The sequence below is a fragment of the Cimex lectularius genome, unplaced genomic scaffold (genome assembly GCF_000648675.2).
Source record: "Cimex lectularius strain Harlan isolate CLEC.00 unplaced genomic scaffold, Clec_2.1 scaffold203, whole genome shotgun sequence".
Lineage (NCBI taxonomy): Eukaryota > Metazoa > Arthropoda > Insecta > Hemiptera > Cimicidae > Cimex > Cimex lectularius.
In genome coordinates this window covers 910,695-936,574 of record NW_019392774.1, presented here as the reverse complement: position 1 = coordinate 936,574, position 25,880 = coordinate 910,695, and the positions used below count along the sequence as shown (strand labels likewise).

General features: G+C 37.6%; 1 protein-coding gene across 2 annotated transcripts in view; it reads left to right on the top strand.

The window, feature by feature from the left end:
* Positions 1–745: 745 nt before the first annotated feature.
* Positions 746–25,880, top strand: part of LOC106666012 (roundabout homolog 2-like) — a 353,928-nt gene continuing 328,793 nt past the window's right edge. For both annotated transcript variants that reach the window (XM_014392873.2, XM_014392874.2), the window contains exons 1-2: positions 746–959; positions 9,551–9,639. In XM_014392873.2, coding sequence (XP_014248359.1) covers positions 9,585–9,639 — 55 coding nt within the window. In that variant the 5' untranslated portion in view covers positions 746–959; positions 9,551–9,584. The remainder of the gene's footprint in view (positions 960–9,550; positions 9,640–25,880) is intronic.

Sequence of the window (25,880 nt, the reverse complement as noted above, 5' to 3'; positions counted from 1 at the left end):
GGTCCTCCGGGCCGGATAGATAAATCCTTAATCTTTTTGATATACGACATACCGAACATTTTACGGTAGTGTTAAGCGTATCATACGGCATATAAGTGATCGGATCGAGTTTGTACTGAATACTCTTTTGTAAAAGGTAAAAACTCTTTATATTAAAAGGTTTTTTAGACTGAATTGGTGGACTTGATCGATACACATATAACATAAATGTTCAAAAACAGCCATAAAAATTAAACAATATAAATATTAATCAATACAGAGAGAGCATAGCGTATCTCAATGAAGATTGGTAGATAATAGGAGGTGACAAATGCTTCACCGCGATCCCGAGTGGGTTTATTGTTCTCCTCTTAACATGCATCAAACTAAATAGAATCAAACATGTGTACGGACGTGCTTTGAATTAAAATTAGCATAATATTATCATATAATAATTATCGGAGTTACAACCGGTTTTGCACAAGTATGGTTGACGTGGTTTTGATTGAATTTTTGTTTTGTTTTGCGGTTTTATGCAAATGTGTTTTATGTTTGGATGAAAACCCTAGTTAAAAGGTAGAAAATGGTACAAAAATCGGAAAAACTTTTTTGTTTAGTGTTTTGGGTTCTGCGTCTGGATACCCGGGAGTGCTTCCTCCCCGTCGACCATCTCCCTGGATACGAGATCCCGGAACCAGGAGGGGAGGCGGACGAGGCCGACGGGACCCGAAGAACCCGAGAACCCAGTACGCCCGCCGGCCCGGGACCCTATGCCAGTGACAAACCACAGCTCCGACTGGTCCGTGCTGCCTCGCCGTTCAGAGATCGCGTGTTTGACGGGAGAAAATTTGTTCTTTAATTTCTTTGTTTTGTTTTTTTGTTGTATTTTTTTCCGGTGTTTCGCGAGTTCGGCGGGAGTTTTTGTGCGCTGCTGTTTTTCCCCCCACCTAAGTTTCGGATTAAAAAATCGCAATCGACAGGTAAAAAATGCCTAAAAATAAAACGTTAATTGTTAATATATGGGAAATTGTTTATATTTTATCACATTTTCCATGTCAAATATAAGAGAAAAAAGCTGACTTTAAAAAAATACCCCTATGAAAATGAAGAACAAGTAAACATAAAGTCCATGAAAGGAAAAAGTCCTACGTCCTATTTAGACTGAATTTGTGGTCCTCCGGTATAGAATATAAAATCTATAATACAGTGTTGTACATTACAATCATGAACAAAAATATCGATCAGTAGAAAAAATTTGAGATTGTTTGTTTCAAGGGAAAAATTTAAGCTAGCTAGACAAAATTTGCGGTCCTCCGGGCCGGATCAAATTTATGTACATGCTAAACTTACGTAAAAGTTCAACAACACATCTGTTTATAGTTTCGAGGCTCAATTAAAAATTAAAATATCGTCAAGATGAATACTTTTAAGATGGTTAGTTTGAAGGAAAATCCAACGCGATGTTGACTGAATTTGCGGTCCTCCGGGTCNCATAAAAGTTCAACACATCTGTATATAGTAGTACAGTATTATCAATAATAAATATATTGACCAGTAGAAACAAAATGTGGGATAGTTATTTTCAAGGGAAAAATTTGCGGTATTGAGACTGTATTTGCGGTCCTCCGGGTCATTTCGAATTTATGTACAGAATGAATTGAAATAAAAGTCTAACAACGCATCTGTGGATAGTTGTACAATATTATCAAGAATAAATTTAATAACCAGTAGAAACAATTTGTGAGATCTTTAGTTTGAAGAAAAAATCTACCGCAATGTTGGGTGAATTTGCGATCCTCCGGCCCGGATCGAGTTTATTTACATAATAAATTTACATAAATGTTCGTCAACACATTTGTGTATAGTTATTGAGTATCATCAAGAATAAATATATTAATAAGTAGGAACAAATCGTGATATCGTTCTTTTGAAGAAAAAAATTTACGCTATCAGCCAATATGAAAAATTATGCGATCTTTATATTTATATTCACTTTTTTATTACTTTTATATTCACTTAAATGACTGTAATACAAAGCGAATAATCAAAAATAAAAATGTAAGTAAATAGAAACAAATTTCAGAGTTGTTTTGTTAATTTGGATTGAAAATGGTCCTCCGGGCCGGATCAAATTTTTATACATAATACACTTACATAAAGGTTCAACAACCCATCTGGGTATAGTTGTAAAGTATATCTAGAATAAAAATATTAATAAGTAAGAAAAATAGATGGTTTGTTTGAAATGAAAATCCTACGCTATTTTGTTAGAATTTGCGGCCCTCCAGGCCGGGGGTGAAATGGCTATTAAAAAAATTCTATGACAATAAAGTACAAATGTGCAAAAAATACCTTCGACCGTATTGTAAAATTTTCGTTAGGTACATCCTGGAAGATAAGATTAGATATATAGATTAGAATAACTATACTCTCAGAACGCCGTTGTTTTATTTATTTTCTTCTCCTTCTTCTATCTCTCTTTCTCTCTCTGTCTCTCTCCTCTCTCTCTCACTCACTCACTGTTCACCTCACCTTCTTTATCCGAAAAATATTTCTACTTGATAAATGAAAACAAAAAACAAACAAAAATAAATAATTTTTTTTTTTTACATTCTGCTGAATTACTTAATAAATTCAATGTACAAGTACTTGTGTGTTTGCCACACAAGTTCAACAACTATAATGCAAGGCATACAATCATCCATAAAAATACTATTAAGAAGAATCAAGCATCAGATCGTTAGTATGTAATTTAGATTAAAGCAGTGGTCCTCCGGGCCGGATCAATAAATATACCTGCGTAAAACTTAGTGTTTTACTAACAAACTTAGGTTAAAGAGAAAATTTACAAATCTTATGTTATTAGGACTTAATGTTGTGGACTTCCGAACCGAATCGGTTTTATATACAAAATACACTTAATAAAACGTATAATCAATAACAAAAATATTAATCAGTGGGTGCAAGTAGAGAATGTCCGGGCCGTACCATAAAATATGTACATATATATTATATATATATATAATTCAAGTAAAAAAATCCTTCGGGTCGGATCGAGTTTATATGCAGAATACACGATAGATAGATCATCTACTCTCAGTGCCTATGATGATTATTTGCATCACAAAATATACATCCATATAATTTAGTATTACTCTAACAAATTTATAATTATTTAAAGAAAAACTATACAAATCTTATGTTTTAAGACTTAAATAAAAATCCAACACCTTAATTAGTGTTGGAACAATTTAATTTTTGCAGGATACACTTACATAAAAATTCAAAAACAAAAAATATCCAGGTATATAACTGTAAATATAAAATCAACAATAAAAAATATTATTCAGCAGGAATAAGTGACCATCTTTAATATTTTATTTAGATAGAAAGTCAAGGTCCTCCGGGCCGGATCGGGTGTCTATGACGAATACAGTTACATAAAATTCGAAAAAACAAAAAACAGAATGTTCAGTTACGATGTAAACCTAAGCGTAAAATAACAAATGGCAGATGTCATTATCAACTATCAGAACGCTCGACGATAATTATATGTTACTTATATTAATTTATGGCCCTCCGGGTTGGCTCACATGTACATATGCACTTACATAAAATTCAGCAATGCACAACATACGTGCAAAACTTTAAAATAAAACGCAGTATCAATAGTAACAATGTCAATCAGAAAGATCGAGCATTGATAGTTTATAGGAAGAATCCTCCCTTTTAGACTGAATTTGTGGTCCTCCGGGCCGGATCAAGTATGTATATAATAATTATTTATATGTATGAGTGTAATAATAGTGTATCGAATATGTATATAATAATAGATTTAAAGTCCAATATCGTCTTTAAATATAGTTAATTCAAAGAAATAGCAATTCGTGAAAGCAGTGGTCTTCCGAGCGGATGGATAAATCCTTAATCTTATAAGCGACATACCACATATTTTATTGTAGTGTGGAATAAATAAAACCAAACGCATCTTTAGATTAATCAGGCCCGGAGGACCAAACTTGTTCAGTCTGAATAAAATATCAAAAAAATTTGCCGCCTATATCACTATCTGTTTTATATATATTTATTTTTGAAAATTCCTTGCCTTGACAGGAGTGATAGGATCAGTAAAAACATTCGTATACGATCAACCCTCGGAGCGGGTGATGTTTTATTTTAAATTTTCCATGACTAGTCTTTAAAAACGGACTTATCTCTGTCTCACTCTCTGCTTTATATTATGTACATTTATTTTCTAAAAATTCCTTTTTTAGTTTCATTGGATGGCCCGATAGTGATCGGTAATGATGCCGTTAGATTGACGACCAGTTCTCAGAACGCTCTTAAATTTTTTAAATATTCCTTTTCTTTTATCTTTTTTGTTATAAAAAATATATGGGTCTGTTTTTAAATGCGTCTGCACTCAGGAAAACTCTACCAACCTTATCCGGCCCGGATGACCAATAAAATACGGACACCAGTGTAAACGGGGTTTTTAAAACCAATATATATTTTTTAAAACTCATGCAACCAAAAAACACAAACTCATTACTTTTTCTGATTTTTTATCTAACTCTCCTTATCTTCTCTTTCCCTCACTCTCCTTCTCTTTCCCTCCCAACTACTCACCTTTCATAAAATAAAATATATATACTTACACATGTAAACTAATGTGCGTGTTTATTGATTTATGTATTTTATTGGTCCTCCGGGCTGGATTGGGTAATTGGCCCAACTATCCTCTTCTTCTATTGTTAAGTTCGCTTTTTTAATATTTGTCTTATTTGGCTCCCATTTCCAGCAATACACCTATACTGTTTTCTTCCTCATTCATTTTATTTTTCGTCCTAATACAAATATAGTGAATATATTCATTTTTTTCCGAAGAATCATAAATATAGGGAAATTAAATAGATTACGATTTTTTCCCGAGCTTTTGAACAGTCCGTGCCTGGGTTGCCCACAAACCCGTAATTGGGCCAATTGTTAAATTGGTATTGGCCATAAATCGCGAATAATAGCGTACCCGGGTCGTAGCGCCAAAGGCAATCAATACCCAAATCATCATTAGTATTGCTAGCCCGACGTCAGGAGCCCACTATTCATTCCGACAGATTATGATAGAGAGGAATACACCGTTTGGCGAGGGACATATCGTAATTCTGCGCGTGTCGGGGTCCGCTTCGCCTCGCTCTGACTCGACGCGCGAAAAGTATCGCGAATAAACAGTATGGTTCAATTGTGTTAATTTTTAATTTAATCATTGTGCCGTTTCGTTTTTAGTCTTCTGGCGGTCATAGTCATGGTAGTCTGTACTTACAAATATACATTTTGATCAGTGTTGAATACAGTGTTGCCTAAGCTTGAAATGAAGGGGAAAACAGTGTTGACTTTTTAAGTCTTGTCCGCTAAATTTCCCTTTTTTCTGGAAGAGGAAAAGTCAAGGGTAGGAGGATACGCAGGTCTCATCAAAGTTTTAGGATCTGGTAAAAAGTTATAAGCTTTTTGAAGAGTTCTAGACAAAGATGAAAATTACAGAATCGACCAATATTGGTCTCGGTGCCTAACGAAAATGGGCCGTTTCGTTTTATAATCTCAGCTGACCTCAATTCAAACCCAACGTACATATTGCTTATTGCCCAAACATGAAATAGAGGTGGAAAACAGTGTTGACTTTTTAAGTCTTGTCCACTGGATTTCCTTTTTTTCCGGAAGAGGAAAAGCCAAGATTCAAAGGATACATACGCTCTTACCAAACTTCGGGATATGTTAAAAACTCTTAAGCTTGTGGAGTTCTAGTCAGTGATGTAGATTACACAATAGACCAATATTGGTCGCTATCCGGAAGGTCGTAAAGCTAACTGTACCGTACTATAATTTTTTTAATGATGATAGGATGTTTGTCAGGGTTGTACTGTGATCCGATGTAAAATCCAACTCACATATATTAAAATACGTATTCATTTGGTCATCCGGGCCGGATCGAGACTGGGTAGGGTTTATTGTTAATATATGTAGGTATTTTGTATATAACCTTAGGAAAGAAGGAGGTGAAATGAGAAAGACGATCTTAGTTTAAAAAAAAGGAGAACGATTATTCAAATGGAAAAAGGGATAGTGAGAGAGAGAGAAGAAGTTGTGTAATAGTTAAACAGTGATTGAAATGACACAGATAGGTAATAGGGAAAGAGATTGAGTGACTGAATGAGATAGAGATTTGTACCAATTTGCCGTTTATTAACATATAAATTAGCCGTATCTGGACCTCATGAAAACAGAAGGGAAAGGAACAGGGAAAAGAAATACGGGGTGCGACTCCGAAGCCTAGGATTAATGGGAAAACTGACCCTTTGGCGTTGTTTTGTCTGATTGTACACAAAGGAAACTGTTCTTTTTTTGAACAAGCTTGTTTGTTGTAGAGTGTTGTTAAAAATGGAGCGGATTGGAAAGAAAAGAGTGCTGACACAGCGGCACACCGGCTGATGATAGTAGACCTGCTGAATGCTTAAGCAGCCGGCCATTTTGCAAGTCGGCAGACTTCGCTAACAATTCTGCCGATTGGTCCGTCGACCTGGTTCGTGAAAGGATGATGAAAACTGTCAAAGTCTCTCTGAAAAGGGGGATTTTCTGTGCGGACAGCCGGGGAAGGATTTGCCCGTTCTGTTTATAGCCGCCGATTTCGACCGGCCTAATTTATCGGATCGCTCAATTACCGGGCGTTTTTACCCTTTTTTAGACCGGCCGTGTAATCAATTCCGCCGGCCGAAATGAATATTATATCAGTGGAAATTTGCATAATTTCTCTCGTTCTATTCTCATTTTTTACCCCATACCACTCCGGCCCGTCGCCTCGGACCAAATCGCTCCCCGATCCCTGTTGTTTATTATTAACAGTAGTTTTAAATTCTACAGCGGAATTCGTACCGAGCCGTGAAAAGCTAATCGGGCCGAATTTCCACGTCGTGCGGAGCCAGGGGGCGGAATACACCCAACGCCCCAAGGGATTTGGAAACCGGACAAACGACGGGACCCTGTCGAGAGAGGACGTGGTTTGTTTGCTGAGTAGACGCAGGATTCACAAACAATTTCGACAAAATTGCCACCGTCGGTTTTTCCGGCATGAAATACACTCAAAAGAGAAACCTCCAAGCTAGGATCGTTTAGCTGATACGCCAGACATGCCGCTTGCCCCTTGTATACGTCTGTTCTCGCTTCCTTCAACTTTCCATACGATTGGGAAAGATGATAAGATATCTCTCCCTTTTAAATTCTTTCCACTGGAATCGTATATTTCTGAACCTATCTTTCTCGAAATTTTATTAGAGGTACTCTTACTGGATAAACAATAAAGGAAGGGGATGATTATGTAAATGTACACGTGCATATAAATATGTTCGAATTACTATATACTCTATCCGGCCCTGAGAACAATAAAATCGGAATGTCAACTGACAAATTATAGGGATAGAGATAGAGGTGGAGAGAGAGTCAGAGAGAGAGAGAGAGAGAGAGAGAGAGAGAGAGAGAGAGAGAGTGAGAGAGAGGAGTGAGAGAGAGTGCGAGAGAGAAAGANAGAGAGAGAGAGAGAGAGAGAGAGAGAGAGAGAGAGGGAGGGAGAGAGAGGAGTGAGAGAGAGTGCGAGAGAGAAAGAGAAACAGACACAGAGAGAGTGAGACTGAAAGAGAGAGAGAGAAAGAGAAAGAGAGAGAGATAGATAGAGTCAGAGAGAGAGAGAGAGAGAGAGTCAGAAAGAGAGGGAGAGTCAGAGAGAGGAAGAGAAAGAGAGAGATTTAATTTGATAAACGATTTAATTTTACAAATCTCGCAGAGTTAAGTCAATTTGACCTTTCTTAAACTCAACAAGAAACGAACATTTTACAGTTTGAACTTACATACATGCGCTTCTAAATGATCATATATATGTAATAATAAAAAAACCCAATAAAAATAGAAAATTTAAGCTGAATGTGGAATAGTAATAATAACTAAATAAAATTTTACATTCATTTAACCTCTAACAAATCAATAAAGAGAGAAAATTATATAATTACAAAATTTACTAACAATTTTATAGAATACATGCACATAAAATTAAAATTTCTCACCATCTCATTATAAACTGCAATGAATTTTGAAAAAATTCCTGAAAAGAATTTACAAATTTGTGCAAAATAACATAAAATAAACTATAATAGTTTGAATACTTGCCTATAAAATAATTCATGTACAGATTAAATGCTTCATCAGGCTTAGAAGAATAAGTTCATCTTATAAATTGTGAAAGTACCGATCAAGCTTTCAGTATACTCTCTCTCTCTCTATGCCTCTCACTCTCTCTCTCTCTCTCCCTCTCTTCATTATAATACTGTAGAAAATTTTATGAACAAGATGTTTTATATTAATTTTCCCAAGTGCATGCCTCTATAAAACGGCGCTATTGAGGATAAGGAAATGATTATAGAAATTATGAAGGGGTGAGTATGTAGATTCACTTTTTGTTAATGGTTCTTGTACTCGCAGATTTTTTGTTTACAACGATCCGGATTTCAAGCATTACGCTCATCATCAGTAGTAATTAAAAACACTTCTAGAGTGAACCCACCGATCCACCGCCAACGCTACGTTCCAGTGAGACGATGGTTTTGAACTAAAAATTAAAGAACTAAATATTAACTTAATAAATAATGTAAGAAGTCTTTTTATACATAAATAAATTAACAATACAGTTAAATAATCAAGTGTTTAAATTAATTAATTTGATTAATTTGTACGTCAAATATTATTTAGGTACATATTTAAAATTGGAGGTAAATCAAAATCTGTACTATACTATTTTTGCAAGTTTGATGTTTAAGTTTACATTTTTTATTTACAATTTTTTCAAACCAATCTAGTTCTCTCTCTTTGTTGCACTGCAGTGGAGGTTGTTTACTAGTTGCAAAATGCAAGAAAAGGATAAATATAGACCAGCGTGTATATTCTTTATAACACACGATGTATATTTACACTGAATCCTTATCTGAACATTCGATCCGACCCGGAGGACTAATAAAATACGTATATGAATGTAATATGGTGTAAAAACAGAATGACGTAGGAGGGAGGGGGCGAGAATGATGAAAGGGACAGAGAAAAATAGGGAGAGAGAGAGGGGGGGAGAGAGAGGGAGAGAGAGAGAGGGAGAGAGAGAGGGAGAGAGAGAGGGAGAGAGAGAATACTCAAAATCCCTCTCACATTCTTTCTCTTTCTTTTTCTCTCTGCTCTTTCTGCCATCTTTACATATACATCCATGTGCGTATAAAAGCGCGAGTAACCGCTTGTATGAGCCCTAAATTATTATTCAAATTTTATTGGTCCTCCGGGCCGGATCAGTGAAATTCAGCTTAATAATATATATAATAATTTATCTATTATATCTACAAGGTGTCTTAGAGAGATATGTCAACACAATTTTTTTTAAAATTAGATACAAATTTATTAATTATTTAAAACAATTCTATAGACGAATGGTAAAAAACGTATGTTTGTGATACCCCGTTTATTTTGTTATAACTTTATTTGTTATTTTTAGGTTCCAGGTGGTGAAAGGAAGATGTGTCAGTGAGATGGCCGTGCTCCTCCTCGTCGCCTTACTGGCGCTCCAGACTGACACTGCTCAAGGTAAATCCCCAAAATATTTTTACAAAACACTGAATAAAAAAAGATAACATTCAAATCTTAAATAACGGTCTTGGGGAGGTTTTTAATGGAGAAATTCCAACCGGGGGGGGGGCGAGTGGGCAAATAGGTCGATGAATAATTACGAATAAGCGGTCCGAAACCGGTCTCCGACGTTGGCGATATTATTTCTTTACGCGTTCATCCAAGTGGACATAGTGAAATAATGATCGGATTGACGCTTTTTAGTATTCAGACGGGGGCGTGTTTCGTCGTTGCAAATCTCGAAGTCAATTGAGTGGAAGAATGAAAAGGAAATACACGACAGTTGAACAAGAACGAACACTGAAGATGCCGATATCTTTTTCTAATTTGCCAAACGGAGAAATAATATAAATGTAAAAGGTTTTAAAAGATCGTGACGTTTGAGAATGAGTAGAGAAGTTTACACACAAAACATCCTGTACGTTGAGGTTGAAGGTGGTTACCCTGAAGATATCATCAGTTGTGGGCTATGGTAGTGATGGTTAAGGATGGATAGGGATGATTTCATTCGACACATATGGGTTAGAGAGATTGGTAGGGAGGGTTCAGAATGGGTAGAGATAGTTACACCTCAGATTCGATTTGAGGTATAGTTAGAGATTGGTAGGGAGGGTTGAGAATGGCTAAGCATTGTTGCACCTCAGACATTCTTTGAGTTATGGCCAGAGATTGGTAGGGAGGGTTGAGATATTATGGTTAGAGATTGGTTGGGAGGGTTGAGAATGGCTAGAGATTGTTGCATCTCAGACATTCTTTGAGTTATAGTTAGAGATAAGTTGGGAAAGCTGAGAATGTTTAGAGATAGTTACACCTCGGACATGCTTTGAGTTATGGTCAGAGTTGGGTAAGTAGGGTTGAGAATGGGTAGAGATAGTTACACCTCAGACATGCTTTGAGTTATGGTTAGAGTTGGGTAAGTAGGGTTGAGAATGAGTAGGAGATGGTTACACCTAAGGCATGCTTTGGGTTATAGTTAGAGATAAGTGGGGAAAGTTGAGAATGGGTAGAGATAGTTATACCTCAGACATGCTTTGAGTTATGGTCAGAGTTGGGTAAGTAGGGTTGAGAATGAGTAGGAGATGGTTACCCTCCAGATATCATGACAGTTTAGGTTGTGTTTGGAAATGGGTAAGGACGGTTATATATGATTAGAGATCGTGAAGGATGAGTACGGATAGCTATAATCCGTACATTTGAGTTTTGTAAAGAGATAGTAGGGATGGTTAAAAATAGTAGAGATGGTTGGACGACCAAGACATCGCTTTAGGTCTGGGATTTAGGTATGGTTGGGTATTTGTTGGAAGATGCTTACCCTTCTGATAGTCCAGATTAGTGATAGTTGAGGATTGCTACGGATGGTCACACTCCACACGATTAGGTTTTGGCTAGAGTTGATTGCGGAGGGTTAAGGGTGAGACAATTCTAAACATCTCAAATCAAAAGTATCTGTAACAATCCTATTCTTTCTTAACCATCATTAACCATTCCAACTATAGTGATATGTGATGGATAACCATCTTTCTTATGCTTGACTGTACCTGCATATTCTTACGTATCCCGAACAATTATGGTTTTACAATAAGTATCCATCACTAAACGATATTCCTCCTAACCAGTGATATGTGCTGTGTAGCTTTGAACATCATTAACCAACCTTGAACGTTTCCCAACTGAATATTTGTCTTGGGACATTTAGAACCTGTCGTGGATGTCTTATATCCTCGCTAACCGATTATTTAAGACGAAAAGTAGCTATTGACAAACCTGCGGTAATAGGCGGACCAGGTTGGTCCTAAACGGTCATCATCTTACAGCTGGTCTTCGCAAGGTAGTCCTTGGACTTGTCCTATAAGTGGAACTAAAAACATTTCAGAGCTTAAAATGAGAACTCTTTCCTTAATAATATATCATCGGTTGTGCAACTTGTCGTAACTCTTCGCCTAATTGGAACTGTATATACAATTAATCAATACTCTTACTGGCCGGAGCTGTTTGGCCTTTTTTATTTCAGAGGTACACGGATGGTGTGTGTCTGACGCAGTGACGTCTCATCGGATGTCTTCGTACCTCCGGAGTGTGCCATCTTATTCAATACTTGCATATTTTTTTAGAGAAAGTGTTTTTGATCTTTAATTCTTCCGGCTTTTGTCTGTCGGTTTAATACGTTTTCTTCTAAAGGTAAAAGAGGCGGAGTGATTATGAAACTACACGAATGTAGCCCACCCAATTTATTTATTTATCCTTCTTTCAAGCTATAATGATGTTTATTTGGCAGTGTTGTAGGATTTAGTAAAAAAAAGACAGACGTAACGTCGTGATCATCCAGATCGATCCGAGTGTTTTCAGAATGGCTTTCACAGGCCGGAGTTAATTTTGATTTACATATTTCGGCTGAAAACCGGCGTCAAATTAATAAGGCGAGTCGACAGAGGTTTTTAAATGTCACGCCTTTTACATCACAGTCCGTCATGAAGAGAAAGGGACGGGTAATTCGATTTTGCGAATTAATTCGCAACTTGGCTTTGGAATTTTTAAATTGGATTTGGCACGGGCCGGGACCGTCTTCGTTCCCTGTTCTCCTCAAAATAAAATTAAACTGTCAAATTGTGTTAACAAGGCTAAGGGTACCGGGGAATCCGTGGATTCGACTTTCGGTCTCGGGGATTTTCACGTCCAGAAGGATTTTCCCCCCGAGCGACGACGGCCTCCGGGTGGACGGGATAAGCCAGATGTTCCGCAATGACTTCCAAAATAGGCGAACTGGCTGGAGGACAACTCGCGGCGCTATTCAAATTAGTGAAAGCTCTCCAGGTTCAACGGACGCCGTGAAAAGCAGCCTTTTTTCTGCTTTTTCACACCCTGGGGGGGCCCTTAGTTTCGAAATCCATGAAAAATGTATGCCATCATTTGAACCAATTCCAATAAATATCAAATTTATTCATAAAAATCCATCACCATAACTATTTTTACCATGACTCATGATTCCTATAATGAACATAAATTTCACTGCCTTATTTACATATGATGTTAAAATAAGCCAGAAAATATATAAAACCAAATAAATTCCTCAGAAAACCCTAATAAATTGCACGATAAAAAATGACTGCGTACGACTTGCATTCATTTACATAAAACATAAAAATGACTTATAAATTTTGTTGTTTGTTTTAACGATTAGTGAAAATCCATCTCTTGGTCTGATAGGTGATGGTCTGTCCTGATCTTCCTGATCTCGCTGGTTTGGCCGATCATACGAATTGCGTCATATTGCGCTTTCTGCCGCCGGTGAGCCTGTCGGGGTTTGTTAACCGCCAGTTAAAGTTAGGGATGTTTATTGATGGCTATACTCCGGATGGATAGAGACGGTTAAGGATTCTTTCGGTTGGACAGAGATGGGTACACAGTGTAATATTACGATAGTTTGGATTATGGTTAGAAATAAGTACGGGTGGCGATAAATGAATATTGATGGTTAAAGATGAATACAGTCGGTTAGGGATTGTCAAAGTTGGATAGAGATGATTACATCGCAATATTACGATAGTGTGGATTATGATTAGAACATAAGCGCAGATTGACATAAATGGATATAGATGGTTACACTCGCAATGTTATGATCGTTTGGTTTATGGATAAGGATGGTTGCATTCCAAATATCACTATACTTGGGGTTAGAGAAGTTTAGAGACAGTTAAGGTTGGGTAGAGATGGTGACATTACTCCAGACATTGCTATAGTTTTGGGCTATTATTAGAGATGAATAGGATGGTTGCATCCAAATATCACCATACTTTGGGTTAGAGAAGTTTAGAGACGGTTAGTAATGGCTAAGGTTGGGTAGAGATGGTGACATTACTCCAGACATTGCTATAGTTTTAGATTATGTTTAGAGATGGTTGAATTCCAAGTATCACCATACTTTGGGTTAGAGAAGGTTAGTGATGGTTAAGGTTGCATAGAGATGGTGACATTACTCCAAACCTAGCTATAGTTTTGGGCTATTGTTAGAGATGAGTAGGAAAGGTTGATAATAGGTAGGAGGCGGTTACCCACAAGACAACGCTGTAGCTTTCGGTCGTTATAGTTAAAGATGGGTAGGAGGGAAGGTTAAGAATGGGTAGATTGAGATTATTATGGATGATTAGAGATGGTACTACATAAAACTCCTTTCATCACCATTAATTCGTAACTATTTCTGACCACCTCCTGGCGAAATTATTATATCTGGTGTTGTTTAACTATTCGTAAAAATCGCACCAATGGCTGACCCGTCAAACCAGCGAGACTAAGCGGAGAAGACTGTTTGGACACGACCAAACTTATTTGACCTATCACCCCCGCAGACCTCAACAAGACTAAGTATAAAAATACCGATCCGCTATTTTTTTTTTTTTTTTGAAAGGGTTAGGTTTTTAATTTCATTGTTTCAAAACTGTTAGGGCGTTTCTTTTTAAATTCGAATCGAGCTTTTTGTGTGTCTAAACATAAAGTTAAGTGCCTCTTTGAACAAGGGATTCCAATTTCGTCAGGGAAGGATCGTCTGAACCACCGCCTATAGACGTCTTTAAATTTCGAGTGTACAAACAGTGAAATTCAATAAAAGGGCTTATCTCTGAGCCCCTCTCTCTAATTTTCTTAGGAAACGAAACCGAAACCCGTCTTATCTCGCGTTTTCGGCCTATCTCCTCGAAATAATTTATTTATTGATAACCTCTGTCGGCAGGAGGCACCGCCCATGCCGGGCATTCCTAGATGGCCGGTCTGTTTACACTGGAGGATCGTAAATGGAGCAAACAGCGGGGACAGATCCGTGGGCTGAAAGCACGAAAAAGAAAAAGAAGTCAGCCTGTACCTGTGGGCTTGTTATTAATTGAAAATACCTCCTCATTTAAGGATTTAAGGATTTTCAAGCGTTTTATCATTCTACACGGTGCCTATTGTAATTAATGGGCCGTAAAGATCGTCGAGGCTGAGATCAATTAAAAGTTTTACACCCCCAGCTTAACGGTCGATGTTTGTTAAGACAATGTGATCGATGCTTATCCCACGATGGCCGTATTTCAATCATAAAACGTTAAAAACCGGCAGACCTTTCAGTGTCCATTGTGTTTAGAAACAGGTTGTGAATTTTTTAACCCGAGGCGTGAATAATTTTCAACAGGATAGTCAATAATTGATGATCACGGCCTCTTCGACCATGTGTCATAGATATTTTAGCCTGAGTGTGGCCATTTTTCAACAGTTGTCATCGCCCTGATCCTTTTACAGCGAAAAGGAGAGAAAAATCTTTCAAGTCACGCCAGGTCGATTTTAAATCATCAAATGTTGAATGTGAAAAAGGGCACGGGTCGAATTTTTTTTTTAACAATAGAACGGAGCCGGTCTCGTAACAGGACGTTCGGACGTTCCCGGGCATATGGTCACGGGGACAAGGGTATCCCATTACCGCTATCTCATGGAGATAGGGTTCTCGGATTTTTGTCCAATCCTTTCTTCCACTTTCTCACAGGATAAAAAGATCCCATCGCCGTACTTTCCGACAATTTGTCTCGTCTTGTATGAACACAAAAGGGGGAAAAAGGTTAAAATGGGAATTTACCAACTTACCGCTCCCGAGACAAGAGATAACCAACCCTGACATACATATTTTTTCACATTACTACAATTTTTAGGCCTCTAGGTTATAAAACAAACAATCGACTAAAAAAACTTGTAATTTTAGTGGTTAAGAAAGGTCGCAATGCGAGGGAAATAAACGTCTTCCATATAAAATCAGGCCCGGAGGACCAAATTCAACATATAAAAAACCTCACGACGAAAATTGCAAACAGGCCTATGCAAATATAGTATAAGACCTAACTTCGCGAAGGTTTTTTTCGGCCCGGAGGACCAACCAACTTTTCAATCATCTACTATTACATGTAATACGTAAAGGTTTGTTGAATTGGCTAGTTATCGACCTAACATGTTTCGTTTATCAGTGGTAACAGGTCTCTATGGTATTCTAAAAAGTATTAGGTCCTCCGGGCTGGATCGTATTTGAAAACATTTCTTTCTCCCAAATGGCGCCATTTTCTAGAGGCATGCGTTTTGAAAATTTAATAATATACCATATTGAGTACAACATTTTCTACAGTATATGTATGTAGAAAATGAGAGCGGATGAGAGTGAGAGTGTGTGTGTGTGTGTATGTGTGAGAGAGAGAGAGAGTGAGAGAGAAAGAGAGGGTGAGAATATGCTAAATGTTTGTTATTTATAAAATGAATGCATCCTTGTAAACCTGATCCGGCCTGGAGGCCGAAGCGTTCAATGTTAAGTATTAGGTACTCGATCTTCATTCCTAGCTTCTTCCTAGATCTTAGTAAGTAGATATCCTATCGTTCTCTCTCTTTATATCTCTCTGTATGTGACTGTAGAAAAAACAAATAGACTGAAAATGCTATTATTGCACAATCCGGCCCGGAGGAACAACTACTTTTCATATGTTAATTACTACACATAACGGGTTACGTTGGATGAGCAAGTTTCTAAAATTGAATCAAATACAATCTTCAAACGGTGATGACGGGTCTCATTTGTTTGAATTCCTTAAAAATTAGGTTGTCCTGGCTTGGTCATATTTGAATAATTTCCTTCATCTAAATCGTTTTTAAGAGCATGATAAAATGAAATTAAATAAACTTCTAAAGCCGAAAAAGCGTTGAATCTAAAACGTTGCCTACAAAATTTGATAGAACACTTTGGTCCTCCGGGCCGGATAAAGTTTAGGAGAGCGCATTCATTCCATATACTGTGAAACTAACGATCAAACGGTGGTTCTGCCGAGATTTAGATGAATGAAATGTTTTCAAATACGATCCAGCCCGGAGGGCCTAATTTTACAATTTCGTTCAATTCGTACAAATTAGATTTGTTATCACGGTTTAATGATATACGTTCGATTATTTTATATAAATTCCCTCTTCCATTGAAAAACGACCCGTTACCGGTTATAATTAATTTGCTTTAATTTAATTAACGCGTTATACGGTATGGGGCAATCGACGAGAAATTAGGGCTCGCGACAAAAAGACGTCGCTTGAAGAGATAGGATCGACTCGCCCCCCTCGGACGCCCGGACCGTTTAATGAAGTAACGGCTGATAACGCTAATGAGAAAACCTTCAAAACGTTTATTAAGTTTAAATTTCCCCCTTTTTTTGTAATGGGCTGAACGAGGAAAAATTTAATTAGAACGACCGAGACGCTCGCGTTTTAAAAAATTCTTGTTTTTACCCCGCTTTTTTTCCCAATTAACTCTTCTCAGGGTAAATTAGCCTTTGATACGCTTCTTCTGCAATGATTTGCAAGGGAGTGGGGCCTGATTTTTGTTTCGGCTTCTTTTGCAACGGGCTGAAACATAAACTAAGAATTCTCAACACAAAATAAAGACTTTTGAGTTTAACTTTTTTATATTCAACAAACTATGCTATTCAATCATACACACAACATCAAGTACATAAAACTATATTGTTAAGACTGAATACGCTATTCTTCACCCGATCCGGCCCGGAGGACCAACTTATAATTATCATTTGATACCTACATCGTCATCGCTTAGAGTTGGTTTTGCCTGCATTATAACATGTATTTTTATGAATACATATTATGCAATTTTGTCTTCATGCTTTGGTTCTTCATTTGGTTCTTTATGTCCAATCATCTTGATCAGTAACTCTCATAGATACTTCCACATAGATTTGTAGTACGATTTGTTCAGTCGAATGGATTGCTAGTACGATTTATCCAGTAAAATCTCATTTGTAGTACGATTTGCCAATTAAACCATGGTTTTTAGTAAGATATGTCAAATTAAACCTGATTTATAGTACGCTTATCTCCGGGAAAACCTGTTTTCTTCATGTACGATGTGTCAGGTTAAACCTGGTTTCTAATATGATGTGAAAGGTAAAACCTGATTTGTAATACGACATGTCCAGTTAAACCTGGTTTCTAGTCCGAATGCCAGATAAAACCTGGTTTCTAAGATGATGTGAAAAGTAAAACCTGATTTGTAGTACGACAGGCCCAGTTAACCTGATTTCTAGTACGCTTATCCCCGGGAAAACCTGTTTTCTTTAAGTACGATGTGTCAGGTTAAACCTGGTTCTAATATGACGTGCCAGGTAAAACCTGATTTGCAATACGGTATGAACAGTTAAACCTCATTTCTAGTGCGATATGTCCAGAACCTGCTGTCTAGTATCACAGTATGTCAGGTTAAACCTGGTTTGTAGTTTTGTAGTTTAGTTAAACTGATTTCTAGTACGATATGTTCTGTTAAACCTAGATTTTGGTTCAACGTGTCTAGTAAAACCTGGTTTCTAGTACATGTCCAGTTAAACCTGATAGTAGGCTGTATCCGGAAAACCTGATTTCCAGTCTGATGTGTTAGGTTAAACCCGGTTTGAAAATATGATGCGACAGGTAAAACCTGATTTGTAGTATGATATGCCCAGTTAAGCCTGATTTCTAGTACGCTTATCTCCAGGAAAACCTGTTTTATTCAAGTACGCTGTGTCAGGTTAAACATGGTTTCTAATATGATGCGACAGGCAAAACCTGATTTGTAGTATGATGTGGCCAGTTAAACCTGATTTCTAGAACGCTTGTCCCCGGGGAAAACCTGATTTCTAATCCGATGAGCCAGGTTAAACCTGGTTTTTAATATGATGTAACAGTAAGACCTGATTTGTAGTACGATATGTCCAGAAACACCTAGTTTCTATTTCAATGTGTCAAGTCAATCCTTGTTAATATTACATGTCCAATTAAATCTGGTTGCTAGTACAATATGCCCAGTTAAACCTGTCTAGTATCACGGGTCAGCTTAAATCTGGTTTCAAGTACATTCAATATGTCAGGTTAAACGTGGTTTGTTGTTTTGTAGTCCAGTGAAACCTGATTCTGGTCCAACGTGTCCAGTCAAACCTGGTTTCTAGGACGCCTTGTCTCCAGGAAAACCTGATTTCTTGTCCGATGCGTCGGGTTAAACCTGGTTCTAATATGACGTGACAGGTAAAACCTGATTTTCAGTACGATATGAACAGTTGAACCTTTCTAGTGCGATATGTCCAGAAAAACCTAGTTTCTATTTCAACGTCCAGCCAATCATTGTTTGTATTAAGACATGTCCAGTTAAACTTCGTTTCTAGTACAATGTGCCCAGTTAAACCTGCTGTCTAGTATCACAGAATGTCAGGTTAAACCTGGTTTGTAGTTTTGTAGTTTATTTTTTTTATATTTTTTTACAAGGGTTCGCAACAGCAGAGGTCATATAAACCCTCAGGATACCGGTTTTTAAAAAAAAAGCCCATTGTTTATGTCGGTCCAGCGGCCTTGCATTCGAACCCCGGACCTTCACCTTACAGTGATGTTAACGCCTAAACCTTTGCGGCCACCGACGCCCCATTTGTAGTTTAGTTAAACTGATTTCTAGTACGATATGTTCTGTTAAACCTAGATTTTGGTCCAACGTGTCCAGTAAAACCTGGTTTCTAGTGCGATGTTTACAGTTAAACCTGATTTGTACGATGCGTCTTATTAAATCTGATTTCAAGTCCGATCTGTCATATTAAGCCTAACTTCGATTACAATACAAAAAAAAGAACTTTTGCCAAACCTGATTTCAAGTGCGATATAATCTGTCAGAGTTGGTTTCTAGTACAATATGGCCAGTTAAATCTGATTTTCAACATAATTTGACAAATAATAGTGTCTATTAGTCATCCTTGTCATATAATATCTATTTTCCGTAGGCATTTTTTGAAAAACCTAACAAGTACTATTTTCTTGGTTTGGTTTTTAAGAAGTGAAGTCAAATAATTCTTGGTGTTAAAAAGAAACGATGGCAAGCTAATACTTGCATATTGGTAATGCAACGTGAAGGATGAAAGGTCTACCAGGATACCCTGTTTTTAACAGAACAGCTGTGTCATTTTCCGTCCCGTCTCGACGAGACTTTGCTTGCTGTGCGATCCTTTTATGTTTTTTCTCAGCTTCGAGGTTCATCAACCTTCAAGACAGACAAAGATTATTGTTTATATGGTTCTTTATTTTATAACAAGGCTATAGGCGAAAAAGGCTATTCGGGTTGTGACTAACAGTAAACCCCTCCGGGTGTCTTGTAGATCGCGTTTTATCATGTCCACGGATCTCCCCGGACGCGATTTCGTGGCCGTACCGAGTGTTATTGACGCAGCCGCGCCGTAAATGGGCCGAGGCCCGGTTTCCAAGACTGTTAACAACCCGGGGGATTTACGATTCGCTTTTAATAGCCCGGAGACAAAGGGCCCTTCGGCGACATTAGTGCCAGCCGGGTTCGTCTCGAAGAAAAGTCACACGGGGGCCAAAGAGATCAAAGACTATTATGCAAAAAATACCCGGATATAAAATATTAAAAAGGGGCGATTTACATACAATCAGTATTATAAATGCAATCAATATTAAAAAATGCGTTTCGCAAAACTGGGCTGAGTTATTTCATTATAACGCAAAGACTCCATTATCTTCACAATGGGTGGCAATAGCCATAAAACCCATTTCATTAGTGGATTTGCCCACATAAACCCTAATGCCCAATGATAATCAAAATATACAACAATAAATAAAACTCTGATTGATCATTAATCTCTGTAAAATTGTAACTCACAATCAGAAGACGAAATAAAAAATAAATACATAATGTAAAATTGATGATACACGGACATCAATTTATATTACAGTCGCCCTTTTTCCAGTGACAACTTTGGATCATTGTTATATTAATTCTGAACGTTGTCTGCTATTTCAATAGGAAGAGATATATTAGGACAATAAATATTTTCCACCTTTACATTTTGAAATAAAAACAATATGAATTGTTTTTATCCAGAATTAACACCGAAGTGACACATTTCACATTTGTCTTAATAAAACTATAATATGAGACTACAGGGTTATACGTTAATGTTATACGTGTTTTGTGGTCACTATCGATAACGTAGTAAAATATTGACGTTTGTCGAATTGGTCCTCCGGGCCGGATTGGTCATTTAAAGTGATAAATCATTCACACATTACAATATCGTCACATACACATACTAAGAATTAGGTTGTATAGTACAAATCGTGTTAAAAATCAGAATTTACAGCATCGTGTAAGAAATTAGATATAATCTGATAACCCATACTAGATACGCGCTCAACTGGATACATGGTACAAAGTATCGTACTAAAATTCAGTTCTTATTGGATAGTTCCATTAAGACCTGAATTTTAGTACGATTAGTTAAAAAACCCTGATTTCTAGTATGATTTGTCATGAAAACCTGATTTCTAGTACAATTATCAGCAAAACCTAATTTCTAATGCAATTTGGGCAGCAAAACCAGATTACTACTATGTATGCAGTGAACCTGATTTCGGGTAGGATTTGTGCAGCAAAAACTGATTTCTAGTACGATTTACATTTTATTCAACTGTCTATCAAATAAACAGGAAAAACATTTATGCAATAAAACCTGATGTCTAGTACGATCTGTTCAGTAAGACCTGAATTTTAGTACAATTAGTTAAACAAAATCTGAATTCTTGTACAATTTGTCCAGTCAAAAATATGAATTTTTATATCATTCGTTCAATAAAACCTGTTATTTCTTGTAAAATTTACCCAGTATCATCAGATTTGCCTAGTAATTTTTCTCGCATCGTTCGCCATTAAGCTCGATTTATAGTACGATTATTTCATAAAAACCCATTTTTTAGTATGATTCTAACACGTAACATCTGATTTCGAGTACAGTCAGTAAAATTTTTTTTTCTAGTACGATGTGTCCTGTTCTGTAGTAAAGTTTCTCAACTTTCTCCAGGGAATCCTGATTTTTAGTACGATTCAGTAAAACCTGGTTTCTAGTACAATTTGTCCGGTCAACCCTGATTTATAGGTAAAATTTGTTCCATAACACCTGAAAGTGCACACGATAAAATTTTTAATATGTGTCGACTAATTAAACCCTATTTTATATAAAATTATTTTATTATTTTATATCTGACAAATTATACATCCTGGCCATGGTAAACGGTGAAAAAAATATTTTATTAAGAATTGACAAGTTAATGTTGATTGATAGTAGATGTATTAGTACAAAACCTAATTTTCTGAATAGGAATGCCCAAATGTTTTGTTGTTGTCAGTAAGATTCGAAAAATATGTAAATCCATGCAACAGGGCAAAAGCACATTTCATGGAGTTCATGGAAATGCAAATAGCCTTTACTTTACGATAGTTTCATTTAATTTAGTCTGCTTGAGACCTTTTGCTGACCTTTACTCTGAAAAGATTGCCATTGACGGTGATTTTTGCTTTCTCCGTTTTACGTCTAATAAAAATCATACGACAACGACAGTGCGTCGTAAAACGCGATTAGCATAAATTTCAAGGGGCATGAATTTTTTTTTGACGGGTAAAAAAATGGGCCAAATGTAAAGGGGCGGCGATATTTTTTTCGTTCGCTGAGGGCTTTTCCAGTCTCTAACATAGAGCGACTCTGTACCACAAATGATTAATATACGTTCCAATTTTTCTCTTTCTCTCTGGTTCTATCGAAAGATATATCGCTCTTTTGATTTCTGCCGAAATCATTGGTCAAAATAATCTTTCACTCGGTACTTCGACCCTGAGCTTTCTCCACGTTGCCCTCGTCGGTACGACAGTCACGACAATCGGATAATAAAGTAGTTTAAAAAAAATATATTGTACTGATTTTGTTTTGTAAATTTTGGCATGTAAAAATTTCTTATAAATTATAATCTCAAGTAAGACCGATTTTTCGTTCGTGCTAAATTTATATTATACATAAATATATATATTATATTATACATTCGAGGAACTCCGTCAGCGTAGTCTGAGCGTCCTCAACGCTATAGTTTTCGATGGTCCGATCCTTCGTATCCGGTGAGGCATACGCAAGTGCTTAGGCGGAGGTCACTGATAGAACAACAACCTCTTGTCTAAGTTCCCGCCAGGAGCATCACCAGTAACCACTACGAATCCGTTCCCATTGTAGCAAGGGCTGGACTTTGGAACATTCCTGCTACCCCGTAGTACAGATGTCTATGCACCCTCCCCCGTCTATGCAGATAGGATCTGGTACCCTAACCCTCGTGGCCTCTGATAAAGCACCTGCTGTCCTCTGCTTTAGAGAGATTGCCACGCCCTCAAGGCTGCACCATTTGCGCCTGGAAAGCCTCATTGTAACCAAGGGTTGGGAGAGGTCGCAAGGAAGAGAGAAGGTACCCGGATTGAGAAAGGGAAGTGAACGAGGACACGAGGTTCACTTTTTCAGGCGCCTCCCGCCTTGTCCACACTGTACCACCTATCGTCGTACTACTTCCACATTAAGTGGGCTATGACTCCCCTGGGTGGATGAAAGAGATGAGATGGCCGTTCAAGCGCCGAACGAGTCGGTACCGTCCCGACCAGTCATCTCGAGGGGGCAAATCCGAGGCTGTGTCCCACAGGTCGGATTGAGACTGTTCATTATCAGGTTTCCACTCTCCACATTGGAGCCCTCAGGTGGGTAACGGGTGCCTCCAAGACTTCACAGGCTCGCCCTCTCGGGTGCCTCCTACTCCCCAGAGGCCGACCATCCCCCCACTGGAGCGTTCAGGGGGGAGAGGTGGTTAGTCTCTCCCCAGTGGGTAACGGGTGTCCCCAAGACTTCACAGGCTCGCCGTTTCGGAGGCCTGCTACTCCCCAGAGTGATCATCCCGCTCCAGATGGTATTTGCTACTTTTGGTCGGCCAACGGCTACGCCAGGGTGCTTTGCAGGCGAATCTTTTCAGGTCGCACCCGCTCGACCCCTACAGCGCAGCCGTCCCAGTCTGTATTTGCTACTTAACTGAATGAACAGTTGCGATGCTCTTTTTTTCAGCCTCCGAAGAGACACTAACAGTGGCGCCATGAGTAGGCAAGAGGTCGCGCGAACGGGATAGGTTGTGTGTTGCACTTCACGGTTCCCCATCCACTACACCGTATGCATTCCTCGACGCTATACGCGTCGGTGGTCCGATCCTTCGTTTTCCCCTAGGCCGGGGGTGGATAGCCACCATCAGTATACACAGTATGAACGCTCTTGCCACTTTTTTACGATGGTATTTCAAGTACGGGGTTATATGAACCCTCGGGGTGCCTTTACCTTGATGACAGCCGGGTCAAGGCTAAGCCATTGCGGCCACCGATACCCTTTTTCTCGCCAATTGTTCTTATTAATACATTAGAGTTAATTATTAATTTATGAAGCAGAAAAAACAATATGGCCTTAATTTATTTATAATATGCTGAAACGTCTTTGGGAAGAGAAAGGTCTTCATCAATTTTGAAAGTCGCCTATTATAAAGTAATTTTCAAGGGGGCTGATGCTTTTATTAGGTGAGGGATCGTATTTAAATGATGATTTAATTATGCCGATGGGTGTGGACGGGTCGGGGGGGGGAAATGGATCCAAAGTACAATGGACTTGCCTCCGCGGAATAGATCCGAGCTGCCCACGACGGACGATTGTCGGCCTTAACTCCGTCCCGTTCCAGGTCCCGCGGGCCCATCAATCATCCGACGGCCGACTCTTCCATTTATCCCCGTCCCACGCGATACGCCATTGTTTACGGACGTCATTAAAAGATTTTACGCCGTCGGTTTTTAAATTGGCATTCAAAAGCACTCGGAGGACCGTAAACACGACTCTTAACGGGCGTGTCTCGACGGACACAGGCGACACGACCTTCTCACATTTAACATTCCCCGGTTTATTTTGGTCTCACTCCAAGAAACACTCTTGATAATCCCCCATAAAATCAAATATAGAAAACACAGATCGTAAAAACTTCCAATTACCAATATTTACGGGTATTTATTTTAACAAAATTCCCCAAGTAAAATCCTGCCTTGTTTAAACACAAATCATAACGCAAAACGATTCTAATGTTAAATTTAGCTAAAAACTGGAAAGGATTGTCGTATAAAACACATGAACTGTCATCGAACACTGACCTTTAATACGATTTGTTTTATAACACAATTTTTTCAGTAAAAAATTTTCTAGTATAATTCATCTAACCAAACCTGATTTAGTATGTGTGTCAGGTTATACTTGATTTCTAGTAAGATTTTCCCACTAAAACTTTATTTCTAATACGATCTAGCCTATTAAAATCACATGAATTACAATATTTCAGTAAAACCTGATTTTTAATAAGATTTTCCCACTAAAACTTTATTTCTAGTACGATCTAGCCTATTAAAATCATATGTAGTACAATTTTGCAACTAAACCCAGATTTCTTGTACAATTCATCTAATCAAACCTGATTTAGTATGTGTGTCAGGTAATACTTGATTTCTAGTAAATTTTTCCCACTAAATCATGATTTCTAGTATCATCTATCCTATAAAAGCAAATTATATAGTATTATTTATCCAATAAAACCTGATTTCTAGTAGGATTGTCTAGCTGGTTATAGCTGATATCTAGTAAGATTTGTCTAGTAAGGTAGAAATTTTAGAGCGATACGACCGTCAAAACGCAATTTCTAATACTATTTGTCCGACTAAACCTGATTTCTAGTAATATTTATATAATTAACCCGGATTTATACGATTTATTCGCTAAACCTAATTTCTGGTTGGATTTGTAAGGAAAAACCTGATTTGTATTTACAATTTATCCAGGAAATTTTTTTTTTAGTATAATTTATTCAGTACAATCTGATTAATTGTACGATGTATCCAGTTAAACGTGTATCTAGAATGTGCCTGGTTATAGCTGATTTCTAGTATAATTGCCTAGCCAACTTGATTTATTGTAAGATTTTCCAATTAAAACTTGATTTCTAGTACGATTTATCCTATTAAACGCAAAATATGTGGTACAATTTGTCCAGTAAAACCTGATTTCTTGTACGATTGTCTAGCTTAACTTAGTTCCTAGTAAAATTTAGCCATTAAAAACTGATTTCTCTTAAGGTTGAAATTTTAGTGCGATACGACCGGCAAAACGCAATTTCTAATACGATTTGTCCGGCTAAACCTGATTTCTATATAATTTATCCAGTAAAATCGGATTTATTGTACGATTGTTTTACTGGATATAACGCGTATCGAGTATGTTTCTGGTTTCTAGTAC